Source organism: Gadus macrocephalus, chromosome 19 (assembly GCF_031168955.1).
Source record: "Gadus macrocephalus chromosome 19, ASM3116895v1".
Lineage (NCBI taxonomy): Eukaryota > Metazoa > Chordata > Actinopteri > Gadiformes > Gadidae > Gadus > Gadus macrocephalus.
In genome coordinates, this window is record NC_082400.1 from 2,996,799 (window position 1) to 3,014,929 (window position 18,131).

Sequence of the window (18,131 nt, forward strand, 5' to 3'; positions counted from 1 at the left end):
GTGTGTGTGTGTGTGTTTGTGTATATATGTGTGTGTGTGTGTGTGTGTGTTTGTGTATATATGTGTGTGTGTGTGTGTGTGTGTGTGTGTGTTAGGGAATGTGCACGTCCAATGCAATGTGTGTGTATGTGTGAGTGTGGGCATGTGCATGTCAATTATTTTGGTGTGTGTGAGTGTATGCCTGTGCATGTCAATGTGTGTGTCTGTGTGTGCGTGTGTGAGTGTGCATGTCAATGTGTGTGTGTGTGTGTGGGTGTGCGTGTGTGTGTGCAAGTGTGTGAGTGTGTGCATGTGCATGTCAATGTGTGCGTGTGCGTTGAGGGTTGAGCAGATTGCTCATGCTAATGAACGGTGTTTCTTAGCCACTGAACACTGGCTATATTCTCCAGTCCGGGGGGAGTGGATCACGCAGCTCGTTAGCAGCATCACTTGCTCCTTTAATTGATGACCCTGTCGCCCCCTGACCCCGTTATGGCATCACGCCACAATCCAACATCCAGCAGCTAGTCAGACACCGTGCTCTACACACATCATCTTACACACTCCACTCACAAAGACACACCCAAATGCATATAGACACAATCACACACATACCCACACAGACGCAGACACACATATAGACACACACACACACACACACACACAAACACACACACACATAGAAACACATGGCAGGCTCAATGCCCTGTATCAGGCTTTAGGTCATCCTAGATGCAGGAACACAAAGACACCCTCTGTCTTTGAGAGTAGTTAAGGATCTCAGACGGGAAGGAGCACTCGTTCTATTTTTAGCGTCCCATTTCTAGGTCAAGTGGTGCTGTATTAATACCTCTCTGTTTCCTCTAATGCCTGTTTATTGCTTTTTAATGACATTCCGCTATGGTCCAAAGATTAGCACAACATATCCAACCTTAAGAGACACAGGCTGTCTGGTCCCTGTGAGATATCCACTCTGCTGATCTGCTGAGAGAGAGAGAGAGAGAGAGAGAGAGAGAGAGAGAGAGAGAGAGAGAGAGAGAGAGAGAGAGAGAGAGAGAGAGAGAGAGAGAGAGAGAGGATAGAGAAACACCAGTGACACAGGCAGGTGCAGCCGCTTGTTGTCCCAGAGGCGGCTGAATTTATCTTGCCTCTCTCTTTCCCTCTCGCCCTCTCTTGATCTCTCTATCCCGCTCCATCTCGGTCTCCTTCCTACCTTGTTCTTTTTGCCCTGGATTTTTGTGTGTTCTCCTCCCACCTCCTCCCCTGTCTGTGTCCCATCGTCCCCCCACCTCCTCCTACACCCCTCCTCCCATCTGTCGCTCCTCTCACACACACCTCTCTCTCCCTCCTCTCCTCTCTCTCCCCACTCCCCTGATGCCTCCTTACCGCCTGTCACTCTGTCACTCTGCACACTCTCCTCCATGTTGCCTGCAACTCTTCCTCCTGTTTCACTTTGGTCATCCGTCCCCCCCCCCTTTTGTCCGTCTCAGCCGACATGTGTGACGAGGAGCTGCTGCTGTGCCAGAACGGGGGCAGCTGCTACGAGGGCCAGAGGTGCGTCTGCCCGCCCGGGTTCAAGGGGGTGCTGTGCCAGCAGTCGCGCTGTGAGGACGGCCAGGACTGCAGCGCCGCCCCCCCGGCCCGGACCCCCGCCCCCCTGCTGCTAAGCGGCCTGCTGCTCCTCCTCCTGGCCTCCTCGACGTCCCCCTGAACGGCCCCGCCCGACCCCACCCTCAGATATAACCACGGACCGCGCTGAGGGCGTGTTGCGTCTGCACGTGAGGCGAGCGAGGGGGGGGGGCTGAGGAGTGACCCGGGGGGGGGGGGGGGGGGGGGTCGGACCCCGCCGAGGACGGCAGCATGGTGCGGCGTGTGCATATGTACATGCAGCACCGCGAGCTCACGCACACACACACACACACGTATACACAACAGACCCACAACACACGCTCATATATGCATATTAAGGAACTCGCAAAGACAGAACTGAAACATGACACACACACGTTTACATACGAACACGCACACGCATACGGTACAATCACACCCACTGGACTGTTACTGTTACCGGGCCTTTTTCTCAGGTGTGGGTGTAATAGAAGACACACACACAAAGGGACACACAAAGAGAGGTGGGGGGCCAGCTCAGGGTGGGATGGGGTGGGCACGGTGGAGAGGAAGGAGCATCATAACGAACCGACCACTGTCTCTTCCCCTTTATCCAGAGCTGGAGCAACACGCGTCATACCAAAAAGTGTCAAACTAAAGAGGATCTAACACTAAGCCAAGCCACTCACCGACTCACTTCAGGAGAAGAACCAGGGGGGGGGGGGACTGCTGGTGTACACACACAATGACTTTTGTTTTGCTCTTGATTTTCATGATTGAGTAGAGAGAACGGGGCCTCTCTGAGACTGCTGGGGGCCTGCAGTGAGTGCTGGGGGCCGAGTGGGAGTGAGGAGGAGGGCCGAGGGGCTGTTTGTCTGTATGCTGCTGAGGCCTAAGTAGAGTATTAACTAGGTTTCATTTTAAACAACAAATTGGACTTGATTTCACGTTTTCTTCTATTTCTGCTGCATTTGATTTCTTCTGTTTCTCATGTCATTGTATTTAATGTGCCCACTGACAGTCGCTGAGATTATACATATATTAATATAACATCCTGACCATTATGAATAATACAAATTTAGCCACTATTATGGTTGTGATAGGAATGAGTGATTGTTGCCACACTTAGCGAGATTTTATCTTGACACAGTATTCAGGAAACAGAATTTACCTTATCAGAAATCTAAAAAGAAAGAGAAAATATCAACAAAGTATCAATATTATATGACATTATTTGAATATTTTTTGTAGAAATTATTTTTGTTTGGAGTTACAATAAATTATAACAAATTACATTTACAACTATTACAAATGAGATTGTGTTACACTGTGTGTGTGTGTGTGTGTGTGTGTGTGTGTGTGTGTGTGTGTGTGTGTGTGTGTGTGTGTGTGTGTGTGTGTGTGTGTGTGTGTGTGTGTGTGTGTGTGTGTGTGTGTGTTTGTGAGGACTGTTCTCCTGGTTGGTGTATTCAATGATCTGTTGACATTAGCCAAATGATCGGTATTCAGCACAGGGGCTGGACTTTCCGAAAAGCAAATGAGATCCCTCACTGCAAGTTATTAATTCAGTGCATTTCATTCTATTTTAAACTGACATTAAACAAAGCACAAATGTTGAAACCCAACCCACTCAGAGAAAGAGAGAGAGAGAGAGAGAGAGAGAGAGAGAGAGAGAGAGAGAGAGAGAGAGAGAGAGAGCGAGAGCGAGAGCAGCTCCCATCAGGAGGACGTTTCAAGTCCTTTCACACACAGAATATATATTATTTATTTCAATAAATAATATGTCAAGCAAATTATGGTTATTTCTATGGTGAAATGATGGCCAGGAAAATGACATACATAATAGCAATGTACATCTGAAGTAACCAGAGCCTAAAGCCACCAATAGGAAGAAGCCCCGCCTCCCAGCCGGCCTCCCCCTTAGCCACTCCACCAAAACGTGGGACTAGCCGGCTAGCTTGTGGAAGACGACAAGATGTCATGGGCCATGAGTGCAGAGTGCGCACAGGTAGGCAGAGCTAGGCCATCCCATCAGTTCACTACGGCCGAATGAAAGGCTGTGACACTGTGTGACACCCACAGACAACAGACATTCTCAGTTTTTGGGCAGAGCATTTCATCTATTGATTGATGTCGGGATGTAAGGAGACAAACGGGATAAAATGCTTCTGGAATAAATGGCCCAGCTGTAATAAATGACAAAATGATTATCAATATAGTTGATGAGGTTCGACTCATCAATTCATTGATCAATCATTACTGATCTTCAATTGATCGAATCTGCAATTCTAAAATGCTTCAGACTGAATTGATGTAATTGTGTATTTTATTGTGTTTTCCTGAATATCATGTCAATATCACATTGCTATATTTGGTAAGGTATGACACCGGTGGTAAAAGACTGCATCACACAGGTACAACTTAGGTATAAAACATTAACTAGAAATTTTAGAAAAAATAGGATAATGCTGTCTCTTTGGGACGTCAGGCAGAGCCATCTCTCTTCCTGCGCCTCGTTTGAAATGAGAGGTGAAGGATAAGGGTTTATGAATTTGAAGCTTTGGAGAACTAGTTAAGGTAGAACTTAGATTAACCAAGTCTGCGACTCTGCAATAACCCCTGTCGGATTTGATTCTCAGTCATGGTCAACACAGCCAAACCCTACGAGCCTTAGAGGATTCCTTACTGAAGAATTGGCGCAAACTTTTCATCGTGGTATAATGGTTGGATTCTGGGGGTGAGTGGATGACCCTGAGGACACTGACAGGTCTGAATAAAGGTTCACTGACAACGCAAAGAATATACTAACAGGCGGGTAGTAATATAAGGGTACATGCGGGTAGTAACAGCCGGGGGTCGTAACAAGCGGATAGTAACAGGCGGATGGTTACAGGAGGCGGGGTCAGAAACAGTTGAGTAGTTACAGGCAGGTAGTAACAGACGGGTAGTAAGAGGTGGTTAGTAACAGGCAGTAACGGGAGGGGTTCCATAACAGGCTAGTAGTAACAGGTGGTCAGTAACAAGCGGTTTGGAACAAGCGGGGGTCCGTAAGAGGCAGGTAGTAACAGACAGGTAGTAACAGGCGGGGGTCCGTAACAGGCGGGTAGTAACAGACAGGTAGTAACATGCGGGGGTCCGAACCTCATAGCATCATAGCAGTACATTAAGTACAGAAGTGCTCGATGGGCGGGGCCTGATGGGGAGGTAACCGCCTAGTATAAGCTCCTCCCCCTCGTTTGCTTTTGTCCCCTCTCATCAAATGACCCATCATATGTCTTCCAGGACAGAAGAACATTAAGGCTGGGCTCAAGCCTTAATATTCAAGCCTTTGACATATTATAAATAGATGGTACTAAATACTGTAACCACGAACTTTAGCAATTCACATAGGCAAGTAAAAAAAATTTTGGGATACATTTATTTTCCAGACAGTCTCTCAGCCAACATCAAACTACAAACCGGGCGTGCGTCTAACAGCTCTGATGCATCTCTGCACACATACATATTCATAATCACAGTCCACGTAGAGCAGAGAGTTGTTTTTCTTCTAGCTGCTGGCTTCTGTCCCCAGCACCGCCGCGTCCGTGCGTGTGACTGACATGAGGAGCAGATGATCTGAGGATAGCACGTCTTCTCCCAGACCTGTGAACTCAGGCCGCCCACGTCCCCTCTGGACGCTCACCACCAGCCCCCCCCTCCACGGCGGGGAAACTTTGTGGATCAATCTAAAGAAGTGCTCGGTGCCTTGGAGGTAGAGCGGGGGTTGGTTGCCGTCCACGGCTCGGCAGCGGGTGTAATAAATATTAAATGATTGAATCACAGATTACCGGTCTCGCCTGACCAAAAAAGGCTAAAACCCATGTTAAAAAATGACAAGCGTCCCGATGAATTGCATTAATGATTTAGGGAGTGTGTAGTTGTGTATGTGGATATCTGTGTGTTTGTATGAGCATGGTAGAACACGTGTGTGTGTGTGTGTGTGTGTGTGTGTGTGTGTGTGTGTGTGTGTGTGTGTGTGTGTGTGTGTGTGTGTGTGTGTGTGTGTGTGTGTGTGTGTGTGTGTGTGTGTGTGTGTGTGTGTGTGTGTGTGTGTGTGTGTGTGTGTGTGTGTGGGTGAGTGGTTGGGTTTGTGTGGGTGTGTTTTTGTGCGTTTGCATCCTCGTGTTAACTGGTTTCTATGCCATAGTCTCACTCTGAGTCTGTGTTAATTGTGCATATTATTGTTCAGCTGGTAAGATGGATGTGTTCAAGTGAAGTCCCTCCGAGACAAGGAGGGGCAACGTCGGTGTTGTTCTGTCTGTCAGACGGCAGACAGGAAGCAGTTCTTCTAATCGTCTGAACAAGAAACCAAAACACCCTGACGTCCGGACAGATCAACGTCTAATACAATAGATGTTGTGGTAGATCAATAGTAGGACAGTCAAGACACAAAAATATGGAAATATTCCTCCGGATGATAGTCCGATGATAGGGAAATACAGTTTGGAGTTAATCCAAACTGCAAGTGACTCAATACTCACTCGTTAAGAGTTCACCTAGACTCTGCATAGCCAACGCATCCCAACCCCCTTACGCACTTATTGTATGTTGTACGTCCTGGCACTTAATGTAAGCACTTATACTCTGTACATCCTGGCACTTAAAAATAGTACTTAGCATTGTTTACCATCTTATCCTAGCTAGCCTTGTTGTGTGAGGGGAATGGGTTAATTTAGCGATTGTTGATGTTTGGCACTTGGTTATATGAACATCCTTACGCTACTGTACCGAAAGTGATATGTCGTTTCTCCTTCTTCTGATAAATGCACTTATTGTAAATTGCTTTGGATAAAATGTAAATGCAAACATGCAGCTTTTTCGGGTTAGAATGCAAATTTAGATAACCACTCCCTCCAGTATATCCTGTGCAACATTCAGACAAACGAGTCAAATCAATCAATTTGTTTGGCAATTGATGGCTGTGTCTTCAATTCCCCTGTTTTATTTAAACATTCAACATCAACTGAAAATAATTACTATCTTAATTCCTAATCAATACCTCCATCACTAATAGGTACAAGAAGCCCTACATATTCCATAAGCAACAGCCAGCCACAGTCTGCATCAATAGGACACTGCCTTATAAATTATTTGAACCTGTACGGATAACTTTAATCTGTCCTGTGGTCCTCAAAGGCTCAGGCAAGCTAATACAGCCAGGAATAGATAGTGAGATAGTTATAGCTGGATAATATACCCAGGAATAGATAGTGAAATAGTTATAGCTGGATAATACACCCTGGAATAGATAGTGAGATAGTTATAGCTGGATAATACACCCTGGAATAGATAGTGAAATAGTTATAGCTGGATAATACACCCTGGAATAGATAGTGAGATAGTTATAGCTGGATAATACACCCTGGAATAGATAGTGAAATAGTTATAGCTGGATAATATACCCAGGAATAGATAGCGAGATAGTAATAGCTAGACAAAACAGGACAAGGTATGAAAAGATGAAGGATTAATCTTGGGACTGCGTGGTTCTGATGCTTCTCCCCCAGCCGGTACAGGTCCAGGATTAGAGTGCAGAGGTTCAGACAGTCTTTACCTCTGGCGACCCACGCATCAGGACCCTGAGGGAGCGAGGATTAGGGCTAGCTAGTTTACAGTGAGCACCTCCTTCACAATTTATCATTGATTTGTTTTACTATCCATTTACATTTATATATTGTTATATTATCTATACTATTTGTATTAAGTAGTTAATTATTCAGTCATATTTTTAATCAAGGGTAGAAATTATTTATTCATATTTGTTTTATTCATAATTGTATTATTTGATATTCGGCTGAAGATATTGGAGCATGCTATGCACTTCACCACTGAAAAGGTACTTTTATGGCTGAAGGAAGGTTTCCCTCTTTTACAGGAGCTAGGGTAGTGGCTTCTATACTCATCCATAAGTTTGGATTCAGCCCGCATTATTCACATGATCTAGTCATCTGGAATCCTTTATTTAATTTTTCAATTATAATTAATTTGCTACCAGAAGAAGAGATGCACTGATTCAGGAACCAATCCACTTGATTTATACTGAACAGTATCGGTATTGTGATAGTTTGGATTGAGTTGAGAATAATTCTTGTTTATTGTTCTCCTCTTGTTGAATACGATATTCTATAACAGACATCTAAAATGGTTATAGGCTTCAAATTCACATCAATAGTAATACTGAAGTATATCTGAAGTATAATGACTTGACTTGTATTGAGAATGTTCTTAAGTTACCGATGCAGGATATGGGACAGTGATATCTGATACCAGTTAGTGTCCCTAACATAAGATCCATAAAACCTAACAGACACGTCCATCAACTTCCCAATTCTGTTCACAACCGTCCTTTCATAAAAAAAAAATGGGATTTCTATTTTTCATCCTAGAACTATATTTCAAATATATAAAACATAGATGTTTATATTTAGAATGTATATTTAGAGTTCACACATTGAGTTTAGTTATAGCGTTATGGTGCATTTGTTGCCAATTAAAATCGGCATCAATTAATATCTCTGTCATCTTCACCTTACCGTTTGTAAAAATATGACTAAATAATGTATAGTTTCTGAGAGAGATAGGGGAGTTTGTAGCTCTACACATCACAGAGATTGCTAGGGGAGTTTGTAGCTCTACACGTCACAGAGACAGGTAGGGGGTTTTGTATCTCCACGGCCATCTGTCTACTGCTGGACTCCACTTTCTATCCCCCCAAACATAAAACTTATACTGGATGAAAAACAAGTAACTAGTGAATGAATTCTGGTATTTAAGTGAGGCTGCCAGTAAACCACACATGATTATTGCATAGTAACACTCTATTAATAAATAAGAACAAAAAACCTGAGTGAGTGATTTAAATAGTTAAACAGCACTTTGAACATTCGTTCATTACACACATAATGACAATCTGTTTCACAGCAGCTCTTTGTATATCAGTTTAGAAATGCCAATTATAATTGCTAATATTGGCGAATGTAATACAAACTAAGGTGTCAGGAAACAATTTTTGTTATGTATCTATCTTCTTCTTGATATTATTATTGATTTGGATTTTTCGAGATTTTTCCTGGGTAGGTAAAATCACATAAATATTTGTGTCGTTTGAATTATACATGCCAAAACCTAAATGTTCATACCCTGAGAAAATCAATATGAATACAACTAAAAACGAGACATTTGAAGGAATATAATGACCTATACCTTCTTCCTTTTGAGTTATAAGTCACAAATAAAAATAAACTGCAGATGTTAATGTCACAGCAACCCTCCCTGACAACAGGGCCAGACGGAACCAATTAGCACAACAAGACACACCTGGCCTACCTGACCTCATACGCTGTGTGTGTGTGTGTGTGTGTGTGTGTGTGTGTGTGTGTGTGTGTGTGTGTGTGTGTGTGTGTGTGTGTGTGTGCGTGCGTGCGTGCGTGCGTGCGTGCGTGCGTGCGTGCGTGCGTGCGTGCGTGCGTGTGTGTGTGTTACAGTACATGTTGTTGTGGATTCTGACGTGTGATACAGACGTCCAAAGGGCACACATCCTAGCGGACAGACAGGAAGTGGGCGGGATTGTTGCCATAATGTGCTCTACTACTGCACTACCCTGTCCAACCGCTGCACGGCTAACGACGGCCTAAGGATATCAAGGGGCTATAAGTTTGTTTAGATCACACCAATTTCATGTGGGTGCAATATATGCTCTTTAACATGAATATAAGATTGCATTTGAACTGAACTTCGATAGTATAATTACTTCAATACTGTTGTCCGACATTACGCTAGATTTATTAGTCAAGAAAATCCCCGGCACACCTCAAATTAAATGAATAAGTATTTCAGGTTTGTCCTGTGACTGTATTGAGCGGCAGTGAGTGACACCGACACCTGGATCATTACAGAACAGCAACCGGCTGGATCTATCCAAGCTGGCTTGGATAGATCCACAAAGCAAGGCTAGGGACTTAAGGGGGCCCTCAACATCCCAAAACAAAGGTCTCTGTTTAGCACCTGCCATAGCGAAAAGCTTTTAAATTACCTAAAGTACCTATAAATATCAAAACAACATCATTTGATGTTTCATTTGATAAGCACAATTACACCCACACACTGCTAAATCTATGCCTACAACCCTGAACGGGGTCCTGTCTCACAGTTGGGTGCATGTGATGACGTCACTTAACAAGTGCATAGCATCATTTGACAAATAAAAATAAACCTAAAGCATTAATAGAGTGTTTTGAGTAAAAAATAACAGGAATTGAACAAAAAAATGTCTGAAAATAGGGAACACGATAAGCTTGGACAACATTTAATGTCCTGGAGTTCCCTGCTGGCTGGTCCATATTAAAACTGTCTTTCAAAATGCCAGTTGGCAGTAGAGTTGGAGTCTAGCTGTACTGTACACTGATGACAGAACGGTGGCTTTTAATAAAACAGTTGCATTTAAAGTCAATAGGAATTTGGCTGGTAAAAAAAAAAATGTGGGAGACTATTTCTTGAGCAAACTATCCCATCATGCAATTATGTGTCAGTGAGACTGTACAACGAATCTGCCCTGAAGCAGCGCCTCCACACGACAGACCAGCCTTGAGTGTAAATTGGCCGGCTGTGTGCGTTTCTTTTTATAGGTCAGGGTCTTGGGGGGCGGGCCCGGTGACCCCGATCCAGGAGAGGTAACTGATGATAATAATGACCTCTCTCTAAGAATCGTTAAACCCTGCAAACCCTTCCTGCTATTTGAAAATTAACTTAATATCAACATTTATCTTATATCAAATTTCTTCGTTTGCACTTATCTGAAACTCAGCTCCCAGTTCCCTCTACAAAGCTAAGCCGCCAGTATCCCCATAAAGTATATAGCGCCATCAAGTGGAGAGAGGTGGACAACGCATAAAGACTACGACGGTTACTCTTAAAGCAATTAATATGAATATAGGCCTATAGTTCGTTTATAGTTTTGTAGGCCTACATGTAACCACATGTAAAAATACATATCGTTAATTAAATTTCCCCATTCACTAAATAGTATTTAAATTAATAATAATAGCAAATATCTTAAATATCAATGCCTAAAATCATGTCAAACTCAACCCGCATCCCAGCTGCAGTTGCAACATCAGCTGAGTGAAGGATTATGTCAAGGGTAGTGATTGAGAGGCCAAGGAAAAAACAATCCTCACGCTGTACAATAATGTTGTCCCAGCGGTAGAAAGGACCAATGGCTTCAGATTGGAGCACAAGTGCTTCCATCAGCTCCAAACCAGCAGCCACATGGCTCATAACTGGCCTGTGCTGTCTGGACAAGGCCATTCTTCAACTCCAAACCACCCATAACACCACCACCACATGGGTCTTTTTAATCTTCAGGAAACAGAGAAAAACTTCTACTTCAATATGTTCCCAACAGACCATATCAAGTGTTTTGGAGCCCAGATAACCCTATTTGTCTAGGAAATGTTCATCTGTGAAAAGAAGAATTGTGAAGGTTCTAATCATTTGTATGTTTCAAATTCAGGGCCACTAAAATAGCTAGAAATATATTGAAATCAAATCAGCCGTTATTAGGTTTTAAAACAATTTACTGAATTACATTACAGATTTCTTGAATTTTTAAATAGGACTATATTTAGAAAACAATTAAAAACTTAACAATTAAAAACTTCTGGCCAGAACCAAGCAAACTAAATAGATTCCAGTAGAGAGCTGTAAAAAATATAGAACTATTCTGACAGAAATATTTTTTCTCTAACAAGTAGACCTCTGCCAGGGGCTGTATTATTCTCATTATTCAATAACGTGCAACTGTGTGCACCAAACGCGCGCGCGCGCGCGCGCGTGCGTGTGTGTGTGTGTGTGGTATAAATAGCGGTCAATTAATATCTCAGCTGGTTGCATGTTATATTTAAGTAACTGGATTACTAAAATACACCAAACAGTAATGGGGGGGGGGGGGGGGGGGGGGGTAAAGGGGTACATGTCAGGCTGGAGGGGGACAGCAGGTAGGTGTTTGATCTCCTGAATGAGGCCGTGCAGCAGCACAACGGAGACGGCTTAGTACTTTATACATAATATTTGGCACAAGCTCATGGGATGATTATAGTTTCATCCATTGCGTCTATTACGATGTATGTGATCTGTAAATCCAAAGCTCTTATAAAACAATTGGATAATAATCATAATACTGTCATAATGTAATTTACATTCTGAAATATTTAAAGGTGTTTGCAGGTGGATGGATCGGTAGGTGTATACCCGCACAGACTACAGATGGAAGGGTTACTTACCTTTTTCATTGGAATAAAACATACAGTAAGTAGGAGGCGCCATCTACTGGGAGAATGTGGCAATAGCACTATAGTAATAACACTAGTCCTGAGTCAATAAGGCATACCAACAATCAAATGAACAGTTTCTCGAACGCCTGAATACTAAACCAAGTGCAAAACAGTAACGGACAGCTTTCAGTCTATTCAGCAGCCAAGCAAAACTAAAATCTTGTAATCAGTTGTGAAATATATCTAATTATTGTTTAATCTAACTCTTAATCAATTTATCAGCACTTGCAAAGACTATTGGAAAAGATAGCTATGAGCAATGAGAGGCAGACAGTGTATGAACATATTCTCTACTTAAAAATATACTTTTGAAACACACGACTTGCCGAATATGGTGTTGCAGTTAGAGCAAATGATATACCTGCTATGGTTTACCCAGAAGGCTTATTTTAGGGAAGCATTATTTACATAAAGCAGCTCATTAACTTCCCTCAGATTTCAGTGAGGTATTCTATTCTAGTTTCCAATGCATTATGGGCTAGTAAAGTAAGATGGATATTTAATCAAAAACCTAGCTGAATAAATTGATGGAATTGTACTAATTGTATTTTTGATAATTTGTTATAATAGCATTACTTTTTTTTGTCCAATATTAAGCCTATTCAATAATAAAATGCCAAAATATTTGCCTGTTGAAGTTCGGCATCGCTATATGATGTCCCGTTCACCAGGGTTCCTTTCTGGGCGTATTATTTACTGATATCTACACATTAGCTTAACTTCAGTTGTCTAATCTACAGTACTATAGATAAAACGGTACTACATTCAAGAAAATAACAGCTCCGTTTGTACATAAACACATTTCTTTATTCAGCCTGATATGAGTGACACATCTTCCCTCGGTGGAGGTATGGACATTTACAAACAAGCTCCAGGTCCCGCCCCCTCACTCCACAACCGCGAACACTAGCTGCCCTTGTTGTGAGGAACAAATCATAACATGCTACAAAAAAACTTGGGAATTAAAAAAAATCCCTCAACAGTTGAAGGTCTTGTCACTAAATGATACGGAATGTCAACCTTCAACTTCAGTTAAAAAAGTAAAAGAACTCCAACAGAAAATATAAAAAAAAATCATAACAATTAGAAACGGACTCCTGGATATCAGCTCCCCATCTGCTACTTTAAGACGAGACACAGAAAGAACGTATTTTGTAGAGTAAAGGAAATTACCACTGAGAGTTTGTTATATATGGTCCCTTCCTCAAGCATAAAAAGGAAAAGAAACAAGAAAGACCTAATACACAATAGTACTTAAGTGTACACTAAATGGACATTGCTTGCAAATCAGCTTTGGAACCGAACAAAGGCCCGACGGTTCCAGAAACAGACAGGTATAAGAGGGGCCTCTAACTAGTGGTAGACTGAACGTAGAAATGTCAAAGCCCAAATTGTATTTTTGCTTCAAATCTTAACCAAATTTATGTTTCTATTATACAATGAAAAATACATGGTAATACCACTCAAAACCAACCCTCGCCATGACCAAATCAGACCCGCATCAACCACCCCCCTCCCCAAGCACATTTAACCCATTATTTAAAATTAAATACCCAGCTATCCACCTTAAATAGGAAACAAAATGGATCAACAATTACATGCTGTAATGACACCCACCAATTTGCTTGAGTCTTGACCAAAGACCTTTTTGGGCGCCTTGCATCTTACAGTACGAGGCTTCTTGTCAGCGTGCATTTACAGTTAAAATATATATTAATCTATCATTAAATAGTATGCCTCTTGGAAACAGTCTTGCATGCATGAGAGAGCATCTAGGCAAGCTGTGGGAGAACGAGAGGCTATGAGTACGCTCAGGGGCCCCAAGGTCCCGGGGCCAGTCCCACACCTGGAAACGCTTTGGCTCTCCTCAATACCACCTCAGTCCCAGAGAGGGCCCCGATGTGCTCCTCCACTGAGCGCTGGTCTGTGTCTGTGTGGGTCATTGTGTGAGTGTGTGCTCTTAAATGCAGTTTCAAAATGAGATCATTGGAGATCACTGAAGTTTTGTTCCAAGTTTTCGTTGCCTGTTCCTAGACAAATGATTTAGAAAAAAAAAAAACAGGAATTAAAACCCAGCACACATGAAGAACAGCATTGGGATTCCTTTAGGCCCAATCCCATTTCTACCCCTTACCCTTACCGCTGCCCCTTGTTTTGAAGGGGTAAGGGGTTGAAATGGGATTGGGCCTTAATGTGTGACAAAGTGCATGCATTCCACTTATCTTACCTGGCCTCTGATCTGGTCACTGTGTACTCAAACCATAAGATATTTGGGATAAGGCTTGTGTCTCGCACCAGGAAGTACTCAGATATCGGCCTACGAGTTAAAAAAAATAAGAACTTTTAAATGATCGCACAGCGAGAAGAAATATGCCAATTTTATTCTTCTACAACCGGTTTATTCTCATTAGAGACATGTAACAGAAAAAAGGTATGCGTGTGGATGGGAGCGAGTGAAAAAGAAAGGAAAACAGGTTATGGGTCCAATCTTACCAAGCAGCTATTTTAGGGAATATTGGCGTCAGGACCTCTTGTGTGAAGAAGAACCAAGTGATGCCGATGGCACTGCCAGCCACGCCCCCCCAGAATACCTGACTCCAGGTGTGATACAGCAGGTAGACTCTGTAGAGAACACACAGCTTGTACCAAATTCTGAACATATGGAGGTGGAGGATGTGCTTTAGAGACAGTTTCTAACCAAATCATATCCACATTCTGAAGGAGTATGAAGAAGCCAAATGTTTGGTGGATAGGAAAACTATATAAACTGGATAGGAAAACTATTTCAACTGGATGACTCCAGTTTGTACGACAACATTTAGAAATGATGGTGGTCAGAGGAGTCCGGTGAAACCTTGGCGAGTAACAGAAAGTAAAAGAGGGAAACACCCAAAGCAGCCGTCGACCACTGTACAAACCCCTCTAACATACACATGTTAGAGGAACCTACACATTCTTTCATTTCAACTATTTTTCTTTTAAAGTTGAACACGTGGTTTGTACTTGAGGAAGTGGAAGTATTTAGTCAGATCGCAATCTGATTTCATCTGTTAAAGATGAAGTAGCATTACTTTACAGACATTACCGTTTCTGCCTAAGGAGAAATATTACCATTTAATGCAATTTAAAAACGACTTGTAATGACCAAATCATCCCATTTGAAGAAATGTTATAAGAAAGGGAGAAACCATACCTGCTGTAGGAAACTAATAAGGCCACGCCCAACAAGACGATGGACAGGATGTGCCTCCAGAGAAGGTCGACACACCGAGCATTGTTTGTTTGATGCATTCTGGGGACAAGAAACAACTAAACTTGACACCAACATAACAACTCCTGTTCCACTGAACCAGTTCCGGTGTCGACAGGATAGTAAGCAAACCAGAAGTGCAGTAACAAAGAGCATGAGAGTACAGTATGGAAACAACATAACCTCAAATATAAAGAAATACAAATTGAACATAGAAGGTATGTACATTGAACTATTAGACAATTTAGCAGATGCTATATCAGAAGCTACAGGGATTCAGATACACGTCACTTAGGAGCTGGTATGAGTCATGCATCTTGCACAAGGACGCCTACAGATCAAACATTAAGAATCAAACACAACCTTTGGCAGAGAGCCCGTTAAACCCTACCCTCAATCTAACCTGACTCATGTCATGCATCGCTTGACTGAAAATAGTTGAATTAAAGTTTCAAGGTTATCCATTTTGACCAAAGCATTGTTTATTAAGTCAAATCTTTGGACTTTGTGAAACAATGCCATCAGCTTTCCGCGTGAACAGAGCAACCAGCACAGCTCCAATGATAAAATAAACTAATGATGAAACTCACCTTAAATAAAGGAAGAGAAAGAAATACACAACAAAGAACCATATGAGCTGAGAGTGACTAGAAGGCATCCCATAGTCCGTGTTCAGAGTAGTATGCGCCCCTAGAAGTAAAAAATAAAAAACAGTACACATTTTGTATGAGATGACATCCAGATGGACTGTGGTACTGGGGATGCACCACTCGGCCAAAGTATTTACCTGCACATGGGCGTGGCTCCTTAATAATGTGCTTCAGTAGCCAGTTCACCACTTCATTTAGGATGAGTCCACCGAAAAACGAAATCTATAGAAGGATAATGGAACACAATTACCTTATTTTCCGACCTTGCCCTCTAGAGAACTGGCCTGATTAGCCCGGGCTCTTCACAACTAGAGTCATCAGGAAAAGGACTAATTTTACCGTGAAATCTCTGATGAATTCTAAGTCAAACTTACCGTGTGCAGCTCTCGTTTGAACATTATGAGTGTTACAAAGCCCACCAGAACTGCGATGGGGAACAGACTAATGTAGGCCAGCACTTGTCCAGTTAGGTCGTCTGAAAGGGAAGGACACAATATTTAGTGAGTGAAGGACCCTTTTGGTAAAAGAAGATCAAGACCAACACGCATTTGCCAAAATGACAGCAATTGAACAGCATATACGTGGACAACGACAAACACAAAATAAATGTAGTCCATATATTCTAATTGCAAGTCAAGCCAGTTAATGCCAAGAACTCTTCAACGAATTCGTAACTTAGTAGTCGTTGCAGAAAACATGGTTTGAGCAAGTTATTACTTTTCTCCAGTTGTGCATCCTCTGTGTTGTCAGTTATTTGTCATCCAGTTTTACACAATACAACTTTAATAAAACAGCAAAGTATGTCAAAGCAAAAGCTGGTCGGAATGATTTGCTTTGTCTACCAGTCAACTATTACATCAACCAATTCCAATCCAACTGTCCAAATTAACCTAGCTAACTTGATAGCCATCATTGTGGATGTATGAAGTGCGCATGCGGCATTGGCTCACAATTGTGCAGCCTAGGTTATATCCTCTGTTCAACCTATTGCTTTCAACGGCCTCATTATTTGGCAACGTACTGACGACAATGTCCATACGCTAGTAAATTATCCAAGATACTAACAAAATGAACTTACATTAAAATAAATAATGAATAAATTAAAGATTGAGTCAACATACCTTTTGGAAACTCTACATGTGTAAGAGATATTGACCGCCATTGAGGTGGTGCCGAGCACTGCTCTTCCGACGCCATCTTACCCGGACACGACCGGGGATCACTGTGACGCGCGTGAGAACCGCGTCGACCAATAGGGAGCCGCCTTCTGTTTTCAAACACCTTACGAAAGCAGAGGTTTTATCCAATCAGAGCAAGGTACTGAAAATGATCATTTTGCCCGTAGTCAAGAATTACTGAATGAACAAATAGTGGAATGAACCCCTATCGTTGGTTCCAGTTGTTTCTCGAATTGTAGGCCTATGTTTTATTTGAGGATGATTGTATGACTTGAAGTTAACAAGAAAATAATAAAAATATCGATATAATGAACACAATTCATTACACTATTGAAAATGTAACACTGTTTTATGCCATAATAGTAATTTATGAAATTAACGATACCCTTTGTTTTAATTACACATTTAATATTGATTGATTTATTAAACAGAATCAGCCATTTTGCTCCACTACCAGATAGGCCATCCTAAGCAACAGTTTTTTTTTTCTTTATGAATTACTACGAACTAATCAGAGTATAACATCTATGTTAGTTTATGATTATGTTCAAAGTATGCAAATTATTAGTTACACATTTAACTAAAAAAGTATACTATATTTTCAAAATTGCCTCTACATTTTAGAAGTGGTTTGCATGTCACACGTAGAAAGCATATATTAAAGGGGACTTATTATACCACCAGGTGTGAGTGTGATTAGCCTTACAAGCCGTTTCGAAAATCTGCCTAATATGACATCACTAGTGGGTGTGTCCACCTAGATCTGTGCTGGATAGATCTATCTACCAGCCTACCCAGTGGACTGAAGTAAACATTGCTCATCTATCCAGCACAGATCTAGGTGGACACACCCACTAGTGATGTCATATTAGGCAGATTTTCGAAACGGCTTGTAAGGCTAATCACACTCACACCTGGTGGTATAATAAGTCCCCTTTATATTAACATACCAAACAGATTGAATGATGTTTGATGGAGTGAAGATAAAACCATGAGAGAGAGAGAGAAAAGAGTAACATGACAAAATCATAAGGCAGCCTCACCTGAAATCATAAGAGGGAGACTCACCTAACCTTAGACCTATTCAATTCAAGCC

General features: G+C 41.9%; 3 protein-coding genes across 3 annotated transcripts in view; 2 read left to right on the top strand and 1 right to left on the bottom strand.

Annotated features, from left to right (window-relative positions):
- ntng2b (netrin g2b) overlaps positions 1-2,889 on the top strand; it is a 41,194-nt gene extending 38,305 nt beyond the window's left edge. Inside the window, exon 7 of the mRNA XM_060039058.1 lies at positions 1,470-2,889. Within this exon, the coding sequence (XP_059895041.1) occupies positions 1,470-1,690 (221 nt within the window). The 3' untranslated portion in view covers positions 1,691-2,889. The remainder of the gene's footprint in view (positions 1-1,469) is intronic.
- The window catches only part of st6galnac6 (ST6 (alpha-N-acetyl-neuraminyl-2,3-beta-galactosyl-1,3)-N-acetylgalactosaminide alpha-2,6-sialyltransferase 6), a 139,850-nt gene that overhangs the window by 98,630 nt on the left and 23,089 nt on the right, over positions 1-18,131 (top strand). The gene's annotated exons all lie outside the window — the stretch shown is intronic.
- dolpp1 (dolichyldiphosphatase 1) lies at positions 12,742-17,114 on the bottom strand. The gene is made up of 8 exons (XM_060038102.1): positions 16,979-17,114; positions 16,232-16,332; positions 15,995-16,079; positions 15,798-15,897; positions 15,151-15,249; positions 14,451-14,579; positions 14,185-14,274; positions 12,742-13,987 (listed from the first exon to the last, which is right to left on the bottom strand). Exons 1-8 carry the CDS (start codon positions 17,052-17,054, stop codon positions 13,951-13,953), a joined length of 717 nt encoding a protein of 238 aa, XP_059894085.1. The 5' UTR covers positions 17,055-17,114; the 3' UTR covers positions 12,742-13,950.

Coding starts and splice junctions, on each gene's coding strand:
- dolpp1 (XM_060038102.1), bottom strand. CDS start 17,054: ATGGCGTCGGAAGAGCAGTGCTCGGCACCACCTCAATGGCGGTCAATA. Junction 15,250..15,797: donor TTTCTCTTCCTTTATTTAAG/GTGAGTTTCATC, acceptor TCTTGTCCCCAG/AATGCATCAAACAAACAATG. Junction 13,988..14,184: donor GTGACCAGATCAGAGGCCAG/GTAAGATAAGTG, acceptor TCATTTGTCTAG/GAACAGGCAACGAAAACTTG.